Genomic DNA, 14,947 nt, shown 5'->3' with positions numbered 1-14,947 from the left:
ACGAGAGAAAGGTGAAACTAATATAAAAAGGGAAAAAAAAGGAGAATGGAGATGCGGGGTATCGATCCCCGTACCTCTCGCATGCTAAGCGAGCGCTCTACCATCTGAGCTACATCCCCATTTTAATTTTTAAGTGAACATACATAAATAAACAAAGAAAATTATTTGGTCAATTCCAACAAAGATGTACCGATTCTTTATACCGTAAATCGTACCCAGGCACCAATGTCGGGTATGAGATCAAATCGCAGGCGTGTACATACAGGTGCTTTTACTAGTGAGTGAGGGTGCCGATCAGATTAAAAAAGAAAGTAATTTTAATGCAAATGATAAAGATATAGAGGCTGTTTTTGCCAACTCAAGTTGTGCCAAATGAATAGAAACTATTTAACAATACCAGCATAATAACTCATTCGCACGAGGGCTCTATCAGTTGAATCGTGAATAAAGGGGTTTATGTACCATTTGACACGCTATTTTTTTTCGTAGTGTTATTCAATATGTCACGTTCGAATTTTCTTTAAAAAAAATAATAATAACATTATAATACCAGTAAAAAACCGTTCGAATATGCAAAGTGATTAGGAATGTTAACATCACGTGGCATTCAGATTTCTATCTTTGTGCAATTCGAAACGCACAAGCATGTGATGATATAATATATCATCAAGCTAATCATGGGATTTTAGCAGAATCGTCGTCTACTAATTGTCAGTGGTCCTCTCAAGTCTCAATTACATACAACAAAGACGACGACCTATACGCATCGACAAAGCAATCCACCAACATAATTTTATTTTCAAAGTAGGTATCTGAACAAACAAATCAATGAATTCTCCCAAAACTACGACCTATCGCCTTATGAATCCCCTCCACACGCCCCGACATTTCAGGACGAACAATCACGGCCACCGGGAAGATCCTCAAACATCGGCGTGCTCTGGGCAATAGAGGACGAGGAGTGCGGCGATGGCTCACCACCGCCAGCGGCTTGCGGCACGTCGGAGAACGCGGCCAGAATCCTGCGGATGCTGGCGGAGCGAGCGGGCTTGAAGCTGAGGGACCCGAGCTTCTTGTCCTTGGAGAACACCTCCGACGAGTTGGAGAGGATCAGATACACCAGCGCCTGGACCACCAGGAAAGCCGCCACCTTCGCCAACATGTCCGGGACGTACGCTGCGATCTCCATCATGGTTATTCGAAAGGGGTTGAGCCAGAGAGAAGAGGAAAACCAGATGAGTTTTCACGTCGGAGTTCTTGGATGCGCTTTGCTTTTTATACGCAAGTGGGAGGACGAAAGGTTGGCTTTCTGAAGCCGCCCCTGGGACGTGGTCTTCGTGGGGTTTCTCGGTCTTTTCCAGGAAGCACCAAAGTGGAGTTGGTGGTTCATGCCCGAATCCTCCGAGCTTTATCCAACGTTTAAGGGAATTAATTAGGTATTGTTGCCTTTACCGGATTGAACATAACAGTACAGCAATAATTGAGTGTTAATTAAGGCAAAAAAGGAACAGTGGCTATTGCCTTGAAGCAATCAAACATTGTCAAAGCGGCTAATCGGTTGAAGCTTTAGGAGGTCGTTTTGCTCACGAAAGAAAGGTTTTTCCTTCACGAGATAAACGATGGTCGCAGGAGCAGATGTGTGGAGAAGAGAAGCCCTGCTGACGAACGTTGCGCCTGTTTTTGATAATATGGGAAAGCGATGTGGCATTGACGAGGCGTGTCAATTCGCGGACTAGACCGGTCAATTGATGCTGCCATGGGACGTGTTCATAAAGTCTTAGCAGGCATTAATCAATCACGGAAGAGCTCTGCGGGTTCGTACGCATGCGAGTATGATGCGAGCGAACACTCGACCCTAAAGTTGAGGGATCAACCGGCAAATTTAAGGAAAAACTCCAAATACGAATTTGAAATGCTCTCATTTTATCAAATAAGGATCTAAAGTGACCGTGACAGTCTCGCATAAAAGCCTGAAATGGCCTGCCGGCTAAATATTCCGACCGATAAAAAAAAATTTCACCCAAAAATAATTTTAATTGCAAACTATTTTTTTATTGTGATTTTTTTCATTTATTTTTTTTCTTTGCTGCAAACGTCGAGGGTCACGAGCCTCACCTGTGGCTTTCGAGGGTGGCTTCGTCCGGGTAGGGCCAGGCGAGGCCGACTCTCACCCAGCCCTCTTCAAGCATCACCCCTGACCGGCCACTAGTGAGAATGAAAGAAAAAAAGATAGAAAAAGATAGAAAAATGACAAAAATGCCCTTGACAAGTTGGTTGCCGGCCGACGAGGTCGGGCCCTTCATTGAGACCGACATGGCCACTTCATACCCTTATTTGGAGTAAGGTCCACTTCAAATACTTATTTGAGAAACTAATTGCACTCCGGGCTTTTATTTAGAATTTTCCCTAGATCTAATAACAGCCATGTCGTATCATTGCCATTAATAGCAATCCCTTGCATTCGTATGCGCTTACGCATGATGGAAGTAACATTATCGTGATGAATTGATAAATATGAGTATTTTTTTCAATAAGAAGAAAATAAAATAAGCGATTGTGTCGCTTTGTTTGATTTATTGGTTTATATTTGTTTTGGCTACGTAGTGCAGAAGTGAAAAGCATTGTAGAGCAATAAAATAGAAGTGAGAGTTGCTAGTTATTAGGCAAGACAAAAGTTACCTAACGAATGTGAAATCTATCCAGAATGGAAGTTAGGGATCAAAGCCAAATCCAATCTTCTCCTCTGAAGCCTCCTTCTCTAATTTCCCCACATGCCGTAAGCTCCGTCAGCATCTAGAACTGCATCGGTTCCTAACTATGCTGTTGTATTTTCTTGATCGACCCCACCGTCAATGCGAACTTCCCAAAAAATGCGCCGACTCACCTCTATTTCTGAAAACACCAAGCACATCCTAACCTCCTCTGCCCGCAGCCGCCGCCGCCGCCTGTCGCAAGCGGCCTCCGACCACCATCTCCACGGTTGTTGCCGATCCCCTCTCCCCTCCGTCATGTTCACAATCCCCTCATCTCTCTCTCTCTCTTAGGCCACTCGGAGGCCTTGGTGGTGGCTCGCATCCTGGGAAAATTGTCTATAAAGTTCAAAATCTATTTTACGACAACCAATTCAATCCTATAATTTTCAATTTAGCTAATTTAGTCCTCAACCTCTTAATGATTTATCAATGAAGTCCTTTCGACCTATTTTGACCGGAAATCGCTGACTAAGCGATCCGGTCGACATCAAATGTCTTACATGGCTCAATTGGAGTTGACATTGGTAATTTTTGTAAATTTTTGTAAATTTTGAAAAAAGTTTGGACTTTTTTGTTTTTCTTTTGTTTCTCTTCTTTTTTATTTCTCTATGCAAATCACCAAGGCCTCAAGATCGATCTCCGTCGACTACATAAGGGCGTCGCAACCCTCGCCGGATATAGGCGAGGGGCTTAGAAGCCCTAATTGTTAGCTAGCTAGGGTCATGATGCCTTTGCCTGCGGCCAAAGACCTCTGCCAGCCATTGTAGGAGCCTCGACAACCATTGAAGATAAGAAAAAGAACGAAAAAGGAAAAAAAGAAAAAATTAGAAATTTTTAAAAACTGCAAAACTCATTTTACGTCGGCTTTAACGGTGCAATGTAGGACGATCGACGCTTATTTTAATAATTGCCATTACTTTACACATTATGCTAAAATTTCAGGATTATTTGTATCGTTGCCCCTAGTTAAGCGTAAAAGAGTTGTGATATTTCCTTAAATTATTTCACCATATCATTAAATTCTATGGTGACAGAGAACATTGATATAACTTATAAAGTTCCCCTCCAACGGCACAGAAACGGGGGCAACATGGTCGTCGTTTTGTTGCGACTTTTTCTAATAAGCAGGTCGTTTTGAACGTTGCGTGCGGGAAATCCCGTCTTCTCCTCCATCCAGAATCTGCCACAACCACGACACAGAGCCCTCTGTCTCTCTCGCCATTAATTACACTGGCGATCTCTCTCTCTCCTCTCTCTCTCTGAGTTCAGTTCAAAAGTGGCAGAGCCAACGATCTCTCCACTATTTCCAGAACGGACATGTGTGGCGATGTAACTCGAGGAGCTTCCAATCAGAGAGTTCCTTTTTGACTCCACTTCCGCAGTTTTCTTTTTTGTTTTGCGATTCCATCCCCATCTCGCGACACGCAATTCATCCCAGTTCTCTCGCGGGCGTCGCTCCACGTCGCTCCCCCCCAACTCTGTCGTCTCGTTTTTCGATTTCGTTCCCCCCCACCCCCTCTCCCTCTTTCCCCCCACCAATTTTTTTTTTGTGGCCTTCCCGTAACGGCGCAGCGATCGCTGCGAGCACGAGATGATCGAGGTCTCGTCCGGCCATTTTGAGCTCTCGGAGTCCGAGTCTCTTCAGGCGCTCGTCGCTTTCGTTCGATTCGGCCCGCGATTGCGACGGGAAACGTGCTGGAATTCTCGTCGAGGTAGCGTGCACTTGCTTCTCCTTCTCTGTGCGGGATCTGCTGTTATTTGCTTGCTCTCGCTCCGTGTTGTCTCGAATCGTCGGCATCGGCGAACGTCGTAAAAATTCCCGTGTCTCGCTTTTTATTCCTGCCGAAAACCTAGAATGTTGCCGGGAATTCCCCAATCGGTCAGTCACGATTTCCATTCTTTAGGTGAGGGAGGTTCGAAGGATGGTCGGTGGTACGTTGAGTTTGATGGAAATCGTTTTTCTGGTACATTGTTCGTTACCGCTACAATGAACAGTGCTTGACAAGTCTAGCTCCTAACTGGATGAGTCTGGTGTTCCGAACCAGACAGTACTGCTATCCTATTATTGGCAACTGACTATGCCCCTTTCTGGCATTAGGAAATGTGATTAATTTACTCTGATAGTCGGTCCACTGCTGTTGCATCTCTTCTTCTCTTGACTTGCCCTTTGTTACTGCTTGTGTAGGGTGGGCTTAAGCCCTGATATGTCGGTGTCAGGGAAGCAATTGCATATTCAGTTCCTTGAAGTAAAATTGCTCATTACCAAGTTGTTGTTCATGTGGCGAGAGTAGTACTATGTTATGTTGATGGCCCATGTAGTGGTCTTCATTTGAGGAAAACTTAGCGCTTAGTTTTTACGCCAAAGAGCAGTTGCGATGGCTTTGGCAATATATGCTTCTCCATTTGATATGTCTTCCACAGAGCATCCTATCTTGGGTGTAATATATTACAGGTGCAGTATTCATACAGGAGTATCATAAGGAGGAAGTGAGTTCATGTCTGGAGGATGTCTTTCCCAGTTAAACTTAAAAACATACGAACAATTTCTTTCCGTTGCTGCCTTTGGTTTGGAAAAGTAATCTGCTGTTCTTACATCGAGTATACATGGAGAATTTTCCTGGATATCTTGTACTGCATCTTACTGTCAGACATAAAGCAGCGATCAATTAATAGAAAATCTTTCAATATAAGCTTCTGCCCAACATTTATTGTCTGATGGTGGCAATGTTCGACAGGGCTAATTCATCTGTGACTTAAGCTAGGAGAGCAAATTGGAAACACAAGGAGCGAGATTGAGAGAGTGGGAAAGGGGGGGCGGGTTACTACTTTTGAAGCGTGGCTGCGGCTACGAGAGGAAGGATGAGTAATATACCTGGCTCTCAAACTTCATTTACTGATCATGATACTGCATCATCAGAGTTGCTGTTGAGAAGGGCCAGTTATGGAAAAATTGCCACAGGCTTGGGAGGAAGTGCATGGACACCCTTAAATGAGGATGTGCACGATCTGCTTGAATGTCCCGTTTGTATAAATTTAATGTACCCTCCCATTTACCAGGTAAATCTCCTGTTTCCAAACTACTATACACTTAAAGGCTCCTTTACTATGAGGCATTTCGATGTCTTACGATGAAATAGCAAAAAACTTGCAACTAGTCTGAGATTTGTGGGTAAAGGAGGCATCTAATTTCTCCATCACACAGAAGTCAGATTTGAGAATTCAGTGCAATCTTAATTCACATTTCTTAAGGACAAGAAAGAAACCTCGGTTCAGCAGAACTTATGTTCAATGGCGTTGCTACAGTGTCACTCTGTTGTTGCACAAATTTGAGTGGTATAGGCAAAGTTGTTAAATCTTGATTTGAATATTGCAATCACTTGGTTTTGTCATCTTAATCTCAAGCAATAAAATTGTGTCAAAAAGCTACATTCAAGATCGTAAAAATCAGTAGAATCCTACATATTAGTGATTTTAACCCATGCTATTTTTGTCGGTTAAGAAAGAAAAAGAAATGCGCAATAGAGGTCCTTAAATTGCCCACTATAAAGACTGTGTAAATGGAGGCCCATAAAACATATGGGCTCGTAAGACTGCCCGAAGAGCTACGGCTGTCAAGTTAGGATCAAACTTCTCCGTAAATTTCTTGGTTATGTACTTGCCAGGGTATACGATAGCCCTGTCTCTAAATGCTCACTTGCTTCTCCTTTCCCGCTTAAACATGTACACCAGCTTAAGCGTTGGATCCCTGTGGGGCGAAGCTTGGTGACTTATTTGTATGTGGCATTGCGTGTGTAGATTCCAAGCATCCAGGGTCTATACCAGCACCTTGAGGAGCTGTTGAATTTGCACATCAACAGCTATTATGTTGAATGGTTTATCATTGTTTGCACATCCCCTAAACTTAGCAGTATCATTGGACTTCCTTTGAGGGGTTTGAGGATGAGGGTGGGATTGTCACGGTACTTACGCTACTGCTTAAATTCAAATTCAAATTGGACTTCTTTTGAGGGGTTTTGAGGGATGAGGACGGGACTGTCAGGTTTTCATTTACTGCTTCAATTCAAATTCGAATAGGTTGGGTGCTCCTAGCTATTAACAATCTACTTGGCTTTAATTCTGTCAGTGTCCAAATGGCCACACTATATGTTCAAGCTGCAAGACCAAACTCGAGAACCTATGTCCAACTTGTCGCCATGAGCTTGGAGATATACGATGCTTGGTGCTAGAAAAAGTAGCAGAATCCCTAGAACTCCCTTGCAGATTTCAGCTTCTAGGGTGTAGGGGCATATTTCCGTACTACAGCAAGCTTAAGCATGAAAAGAACTGCAAACATCGTCCCTATGCTTGCCCTTATGCTGGAGCCGATTGTTCTGTTACTGGTGACATCCCATTTCTTGTCATGCATCTTAAGGATGATCACAATGTTGACATGCATGATGGATGTACCTTTAACCACAGATATGTCAAATCCAATCCACGAGAAGTCGAGAATGCTACATGGATGTTGACTGTAAGTGCTCTAACTTCTCCCTCTCTCTACCTGTCGTTTTTGTTATGAAAATTTCAAGATGTGGCTGAGGATGTTTGAAACCGCGTATCAGCAAATTTAATGAGCGATTAGGTGGTGCATGAATTTTTCAGAAGGGGGAAAAGATATCTTGAGTGTGTCAATTCAGTGTATCTATAAGTTCCTACTATTTAGTTGTTTGCCTGATATCTGAGCATGAAAAAGATAAGTAGTGATTAGTGCTGTACATCTATCTGATTATTTGTCTGGAGTACTACTAATAATTGGGCACACTGTTTATCTTAAATTCTGTTGGCAGATAGCAAAATCACTCTGCAAAGGCTGATAATTTCCTAGACATATAAATTTTTTATAGATGCCTCAGCTTATAGTTGGTCCTTCGAAGTAAAATTCACGCCATGTAAAGTGGCAGCCTATCTAATTCCAAATACCACTAGTTTCTTCATCTTTTAGAGCAAAATTAGAGTTAAAGGTATGAAGTAGGTAAAAAGGGAGGAGGTTTTTTAATTTTCAACTTCGGGCAACCGCATTCCCTAATGCCAAGAATAACAAGGAACCGCATAAATCTTCTATTGGTGCAGATCTTCAACTGTTTTGGTCGACAATTTTGCTTGCACTTTGAGGCTTTTCAGCTCGAGATGGCTCCTGTTTATATGGCCTTCCTACGTTTTATGGGCAACGAGGATGAAGCGAAGCAGTTCAGCTACAGCCTCGAAGTCGGGGGGAATCGTAGAAGGTTAATATGGCAAGGCATTCCAAGGAGCATTCGAGATAGCCATAGGAAAGTCCGAGATAGTCTGGATGGTCTAATAATCCCCAGAACCTTGGCAATGTCCTTTTCTGGTGGCAACGGACAGGAACTGAAGCTCAAGGTCGCCGGCCGCATATGGAAGAATGGTGATATAGAAGCCGGCTATTACTCGTGACTCAAAGCTTGCTTTAGTCGGTAAGAGAGGCTCACCAGTTTTCCGCTAGCAGGTGCAATTGCGAGCGGTTTTACTTAATCCCACGGGAGAAAGGCTTAGCTTATTCGTGTCGTGGGTGTCTTAATGTATGATGTCTGTAACATAATTATTTCGGGCTAAGCAACTAGCATTTGAAGACCAGTATTCAGACAAATGACGCCAAAAAGAATTAATTTTTCGGACTCGAATCGCTTTCGGGACTCAGCATTTTCTCAGTATAGAACATAGAACAAAAAAATCGCTTGAAGCGCCTAAAACATTATGCCCGCTTCCGACCTCGTGTGCGTCGAAGGTTACGCGCATTAAAACAGAACAAGAGAAGTTAAGTTAGATTGAGCAAAAACTCCGCGCTTGTAGGCATTTTAGAGAGGATAAGTATACTAAAAGTCTTGAAATGTCATTAAAAAAGTACAGTTGACATTTAAAACTTTGAAAAGTATAATTAAGTCTTTAAATTTATCAAATTCGCAAGTCTTTTTGTTAGTTTTGTCCGACTCAGCTAATGAGAATTAGCTGGCATTGCTTTTTCAATTGTTGTGCGAAGAAAGAGATGCTAATGAGTTGTTATTTCATTTAAAAAGAAATATTTTGGAAAATTAATAGGAGAATTGAAAGGCACTTGACAAAGGATTCCACCACCCAATTTAGTAGTTTTAACGTTCTCATGCTTCTTTCTACGTAATAAAAGTTAAGGCGACGTTTCTAAAAAATATTTTTCAGGAAGTTGTCTTTCAAGATAATGATGATATTTTTCGATGTTTGACCGAAGCCTGAAAATAATTGAAAAATATTTTTTGCTGTTTGGTAAGGAAAATCAGTTGTTGCTGTACACACATTTTAATAATTTTTTATTTTTTAAAAAAAATTGATTTGTTAGCTATTTTGTTTTTATCTTTTTTAAAAAACTTGGGTGAGCTCGTGCCTTGCTTTACCGATCGTTGGCTATCGCCGTAGCCAGCAACCAATAGAGGAAGAAAAGATTACAAAAATTTAAAACTAAATATTTAACAAACTAAAATAAACTCGAAAATAAAAAAGAAATAAAAGAAAAGAAAAATAAATAAGTAAATGATGAAAAGAAAATGAATGTGAAGGAGTCGAGTGAAGAACGATGAGGAAAACATTTTCCTTATTTTTTAAGTTACTTTTTTATGAGTGAAAAATATTTTCTTGATTAACTTATTTTTTGCGAATCAAATGTCAAGAAATTTAAAAAATATTATTTTAAAGAGACACGGCCTAAATTCTGATTTTTTTCCAATTTAATTTTTTTAAAAATAAATATTTACAAAAATATTTTTTAAAAATAAATATTTACGGATTTGGGCCTCGCTCGGCAGTGGGGCTGCCGAGCGGCCGGCCTTGTGGGCCAGCATGGCTGCTCGGCTGCCCAACTGCCGAGCAAGCCCATTACTTCTTTTTTTTTTAAATTTCGTTTTTGAAGTGTTTTAATTATTTATATTTATAATATTTTCGTATTTTTTAACATGTTTATATTTATTTTATTTATAATTTTTTTTGCGAAGCTTATCTTTATAACATAATTAGTAATAATTAATACAAAAAATTATTAAGATCTATAATTCATAAATAATGTTGTAATTATGTAATTAATTGAAAATATTCACATAAGGAAAATCCTCAATACCAAACGAAAAGAAATTCTAGCCGCGATATAAAAAATAGAGCCCAAAATTTTTTTTACCGGGGGCAACCCCCCCACACGGGTTTATTCGCATCGCAAAGGAGATTTGTTCGCTTGCTCCAAGTTGGGCCTATCGGCCCAACTCTCAGCGTCACGAACCAAATCTCAATTTTTCCTCCATTTTTTGGGCCGCACAAAAATATGTCGGGTTGGGTCATAAACCGGACCGGGTACATAAAATTCAAGACATATATTAACAATATATGAAATTAATTGAAAATATTCATAATATAAAATTAGTAAAATATTCATATAAATAATGTTGTAATTATGCAATTTGGTTGGCTAAAAAGATTGAAAGAAGAGGAAAGACGGAAAGGTAAGTTCATTTAATATAGAGAAGTAACACCGAAGGGAAAAAATGCAAAATTAACAAGGAAAACGGCGTTTTTTTGGGAAAAAGCCGGGCTTTTCTTTTTTGTGTGGGAAAACAGCCGTTTTCCTTGTCAATTTTGTATTTTTTTTCCCTTCGGTGTTACTTCTCGATATTAAATGAATCCTCATTTCCCTCTTTCAATCTTTTTAGCCGACCGAATTGCATAATTACAACATTATTTATATGAATATTTTACTAATTTTATATTATGAATATTTTCAATTAATTTCATATATTGTTAATATATGTCTTGAATTTTATGTACCCGGTCCGGTTTATGACCCGACCCGACATATTTTTGTGCGGCCCAAAAAATGGAGGAAAAATTGAGATTTGGTTCGTGACGCGGAGAGCAAGCGAACAAATCTCCTTTGCAATGCGAATAAATTTGCGTGGGGGGTTGCCCCCAAATTTTTTTTTTTTTTGGCTTTATTTTTTATACTTCGGCTAGGATTTCTTTTCGTTTGGTATTGAGGATTTTCCTTATGTGAATATTTTCAATTAATTACATAATTACAACATTATTTATGAATTATAGATCTTAATAATTTTTTGTATTAATTATTACTAATTATGTTATAAAGATAAGCTTCACAAAAAAAATTATAAATAAAATAAATATAAACATGTTAAAAAATACGAAAATATTATAAATATAAATAATTAAAACACTTCAAAAATGAAATTTATAAATAAAAAAAAAAAGTAATGGGCCGCCGAGCAGCCATGCTGGCCAGGCCAGCCCCTCGGCAGCCCAACTGCCGAGCGAGACCAAAATTCGTAAATATTTATTTTTAAAAAATTAAATTGGAAAAAAACCCCATAAATTCATTTGTCCACGGAGGGTGAGTTTGAGTATTGACTAGACCGAACTGACTTCCGAAATCCAGCGCGTCCATTCGGATCAAACCACCGATCCAAACCCGAGTAGTCCGGCTCGATCTCTACTTCGGTCGGACCTCATCGGTTCGGTGCTCATTGCCTCCGTCCGCATCTTCCTTTCCTTAAACCCTTCGCGCTGCATCTTCCTCTGCTCTGAGCAAAAACCCCTCTCTGCCATAGACACGAGCCCATCGACGACAGAGACGCAAATGCTAACGGTAATTCGTCGGACGCGGAACTCGTCTGTCTCAAAGCTCAGATTCCTCGTCTCCCCACCTCTATCTTCTTCCCCATCACTCCATTCCCCGATCCTTCAAGGCCCCAACGACGCAGCAACAACCCCACCCTTCCTCTCCACCGCCTTCTTCGCGTCCCTGCCCGCAGCGACAGAAGCGCAAAAGCAATCGCCTCCGTCTCTGCCCCTGACACGGGATGGAAATTACGATGAAGCCACTCCGGGCCACGCGGTCTGCCCGGGCTGCGGTGTCCACATGCAGGACTCCAACTCTAGGCACCCCGGCTACTTCACGAAACCCTCGCCCAAGACCAAGCATTACCGCCTGTTCGATGCCCACCTCACGCCCGTCTCTCAGGAGCCCGAGTTCTCCGATTCCTTGAAAAGGGGCTTCCTCGTCGACGACGACGAAAGCCCCGGCGGTGGCCCTGATTCGGACGACAAGCCAGTGGTCTGCGCCCGGTGCCACTCCCTGAGGCACTACGGGAAGGTGAAAGATCCGACTGTCGAGAATCTGTTGCCGGATTTCGACTTTGATCACACGGTCGGGAGGAAGCTGGCTTCGGCAACGGGGACACGGTCAGTCGTGTTGATGGTGGTGGATGCGGCCGATTTCGACGGGTCGTTCCCAAAGAAGGTGGCAAAGCTGGTTTCGACAACGATTGAGGAGAATTTGACTGCTTGGAAGGAGAAGAAATCAGGGAATGTGCCTAGAGTAGTTTTGGTGGTAACGAAGATTGATTTGTTGCCCAGTAGCATATCGCCCACTGGCTTCGAGCATTGGGTGAGGCAGAGAGCTAGGGAAAACGGGGTGATCAAAATCACGAGTTTGCATTTGGTGAGCGCAGTGAGGAATTGGGGGTTAAAGAATCTTGCAGATGATGTCATTGCTTTGGCTGGGCCTAGAGGGAATGTCTGGGCGATCGGCGCGCAAAATGCAGGGAAGAGTACTTTGATTAATGCAATCGGGAAGCATGTTGAAGGGGGGAAAGTTACCCACTTGACAGAGGCACCAGTGCCCGGTACCACGCTGGGAATTATTAGGGTCGAGGGAATTCTGCCGGGTAAGGCAAAGTTGTTTGATACACCAGGGCTTTTGAATCCGCATCAGATCACGACCAGGCTGACCAGGGAAGAGCAGAAGCTCGTTTATGTCAGTAAGGAGCTCAGGCCAAGGACTTACAGAATTAAGGTAAGCATGCTTAGACATGTAGGATTATGTAGCTAGTGCTAGATTTCATTCTCTCTGCAATGACAAGGAACATGCGTCAATGTGAATGCGAATCCGAATATATTCGCGAAGCAATCAACTGAGCGTTCGGTGAAGTGTAAATCCTCATTCTGGACAATGTTAGGTTGGGAATTCTTTTGAGCTTCTTTAAGGGGCTAGTAATTTATTTTGTGTAAGGTCGATGTGCTATCTGAACACTGAACAGTGCAAGACCTTTGACGAGCATTTGCTACGTTGGAGAAAACGGTGTAGTTTGATGAATGATGTATGTCTACCCTTTTTCCCCCATAAGCATTATGTCTTCATTGCTCTTGACATTATTTTTAGTTAACTGGTTGAAGGTGTTAGTGGGATAATGCTTACCCTAAATTGTTGCCGATTGAATGAAGGTGCTTAGGATTTCTGCATCATTAAAATAACCAAAGCAAGCAGAAACAATTCGCTTACTCAGGGTCTTGACACGACACTTAATCAAGCTTGCGTCATGCTTGTAAGGTTCATGTGCTTCTCTTTTCTCATGACAGGCAGGTCATTCAATTCATATTGCTGGCCTCATGAGGCTGGACATTGAAGAATCGTCTGTAGATTCAGTTTATGTTACTGTATGGGCGTCTCCCTATCTCCCACTGCACATGGGGAAAACAGAACATGCTCGTACAATGGTAGAAGACCATTTTGGTCATCAATTGCAGGTAGATCTTTCACTTTGAAGCCACTCTCTTCAACAATTTATTTGTGGAAAAAAGTACTTCACTTTATCTTTGAGTATTGCTGGACCCATTACAAATTGAAAAATAGTCGATGGTTTCTAAAGCAAGTTGAGCTCTAAGAGCCAATTTGAACATGGCTGGAATTGATTTGTTTGGGCTTTCATCTTCTTCTTCATCTTTGTTTCCTCGTTTGAAACAATAATCACATGAATGAGCGCATTTTTAATTTGGCCAAACTTCAAGTTCTTTGCATCTGGCTAGAATGCCTCGAAGTCTTCATTTCTGCCCATACATCTTCCATAACTTGTTATTATATAGCAGATGCAATGCTGATTTTTGTCTTTGAGGGCACTGTTTTTCTTGGAAATATAATGAACTCAAGTTTTCCTCTTCCTACCTTGCATTCTAGCGTCAAGCTCATGTGAGAACAGCAGCTCCAGTATTTTGGACGTGGATCCTCTATACACCACAGCGCTCCCACGGTTGTCCCAATATATCTCAACCATTGATGCATATCTATATGTACGTACATCAACAATCGAGAATTGGTTGAGACACTAATGGGAGCGCTGTGCGTGGCAGAGGGTCTCCTCCTCCAGTATTTTATTGCAAGCTAGATTTTAGGTACAATTTTTGTGACCATCTTATGAATGCCTTTGCCAGCCACCAATTGGTGAAAAACGAGTGGAAGAGCTCGGACAATGGGTGAGAAGGGAATTTCGTGTAAGTGGTAACAGCTGGGATGCAAGTTCTGTGGATGTTGCAGCTGCTGGTCTTGGGTGGTTTGCCATTGGATTAAGAGGAGAGGCACTCTTAGGGGTTTGGTCATACGACGGAGTTGATATCATCCTCCGCAACTCACTAATTCCCCATAGATCCCAAATATTCGAGGTTGCGGGATTTACGGTTTCCAAAATCGTCTCAAAAGCGGACCAGGCTATGAATAAGTCGAAGCGCCAGAGTGAAAAGAAAGTGAAACCAAGTGATCCTGAAAAAGCTGTACCTGTTAAGTTATCTTCATTGACCTCCGACACAAGCTCAAATGCTCACGGTAGACTAGTGTAACTGAGAAATTTTTTGAAAGGTTTTGGAAGGACCAGTTGGGAATACTTTATGGACTTGGGTCTTCAAGCAGGGACGTATGCTCGAGCAGCCTAGCAAGACTCGGGTCATCGGAGTTCAGTTCTATCTTCTCACTAGTAGTGGCATTTGTGGTGGAACAGAAGCGAGATTTGCAGAGAATTTGACGTCAGCATTATAGCGGAATACTCTGTTCCAACAGATGAATTGTGCCTCTTAACTTGTTTGGCTGAAAGGAATACTCTGTTCCAACAGATGTATTGCGCCTCTTAACTTGTTTGGCTGAAACAACCCACCGATGGAGTCCATTCATGAAGTTAATGGCCTACTGCTAGTAAGATCAATGCTTCGACCGAAGTTGTGATCTTAGTCTTGCGATAAGAAGTCGGCGCCATCTGATCTAGCAACAAAGGTGCGTTCTGATACATGTGTTTATTTTCAAGGACTGGTGTAACAGAACTCGGTAATTACATATGGAAGCA

The 14,947-nt window shown here is 41.8% G+C and overlaps 3 protein-coding genes and 1 non-coding gene across 4 annotated transcripts; 2 read left to right on the top strand and 2 right to left on the bottom strand.

Annotated features, from left to right (window-relative positions):
* Positions 1-46: 46 nt before the first annotated feature.
* Positions 47-119, bottom strand: TRNAA-AGC. The gene has a single exon. It is a non-coding gene; the product is annotated as a tRNA-Ala (tRNA).
* A 465-nt stretch (positions 120-584) lies between these two features.
* LOC115726769 lies at positions 585-1,391 on the bottom strand. The gene has a single exon (XM_030656806.2). It carries the CDS (start codon positions 1,190-1,192, stop codon positions 890-892), a length of 303 nt encoding a protein of 100 aa, XP_030512666.1. The 5' UTR covers positions 1,193-1,391; the 3' UTR covers positions 585-889.
* Positions 1,392-4,284: 2,893 nt separating this feature from the next.
* LOC115726760 (E3 ubiquitin-protein ligase SINAT2-like) lies at positions 4,285-8,461 on the top strand. The gene is made up of 4 exons (XM_030656798.2): positions 4,285-4,465; positions 5,489-5,810; positions 6,877-7,263; positions 7,863-8,461. Exons 2-4 carry the CDS (start codon positions 5,613-5,615, stop codon positions 8,205-8,207), a joined length of 930 nt encoding a protein of 309 aa, XP_030512658.1. The 5' UTR covers positions 4,285-4,465; positions 5,489-5,612; the 3' UTR covers positions 8,208-8,461.
* Positions 8,462-11,314: 2,853 nt separating this feature from the next.
* LOC115726725 (GTP-binding protein BRASSINAZOLE INSENSITIVE PALE GREEN 2, chloroplastic) lies at positions 11,315-14,678 on the top strand. The gene is made up of 3 exons (XM_030656736.2): positions 11,315-12,636; positions 13,200-13,367; positions 14,049-14,678. Exons 1-3 carry the CDS (start codon positions 11,419-11,421, stop codon positions 14,448-14,450), a joined length of 1,788 nt encoding a protein of 595 aa, XP_030512596.1. The 5' UTR covers positions 11,315-11,418; the 3' UTR covers positions 14,451-14,678.
* The last annotated feature ends 269 nt before the right edge of the window (positions 14,679-14,947 follow it).

The sequence above is a fragment of the Rhodamnia argentea genome, chromosome 6, assembly GCF_020921035.1.
Source record: "Rhodamnia argentea isolate NSW1041297 chromosome 6, ASM2092103v1, whole genome shotgun sequence".
NCBI lineage: Eukaryota > Viridiplantae > Streptophyta > Magnoliopsida > Myrtales > Myrtaceae > Rhodamnia > Rhodamnia argentea.
This window is presented reverse-complemented; position numbering and strand designations above follow the sequence as displayed.

Bases quoted from the DNA above. Each gene is read 5' to 3' on its own strand.
- LOC115726769 (XM_030656806.2), bottom strand. From the start codon at position 1,192: ATGATGGAGATCGCAGCGTACGTCCCGGACATGTTGGCGAAGGTGGCG.
- LOC115726760 (XM_030656798.2), top strand. From the start codon at position 5,613: ATGAGTAATATACCTGGCTCTCAAACTTCATTTACTGATCATGATACT. The intron at 5,811-6,876 runs GTAAATCTCCTG...TAATTCTGTCAG, and splicing joins TGTACCCTCCCATTTACCAG to TGTCCAAATGGCCACACTAT. The intron at 7,264-7,862 runs GTAAGTGCTCTA...CTATTGGTGCAG, and splicing joins ATGCTACATGGATGTTGACT to ATCTTCAACTGTTTTGGTCG.
- LOC115726725 (XM_030656736.2), top strand. From the start codon at position 11,419: ATGCTAACGGTAATTCGTCGGACGCGGAACTCGTCTGTCTCAAAGCTC. The intron at 12,637-13,199 runs GTAAGCATGCTT...TTCTCATGACAG, and splicing joins CAAGGACTTACAGAATTAAG to GCAGGTCATTCAATTCATAT. The intron at 13,368-14,048 runs GTAGATCTTTCA...TGCCTTTGCCAG, and splicing joins ATTTTGGTCATCAATTGCAG to CCACCAATTGGTGAAAAACG.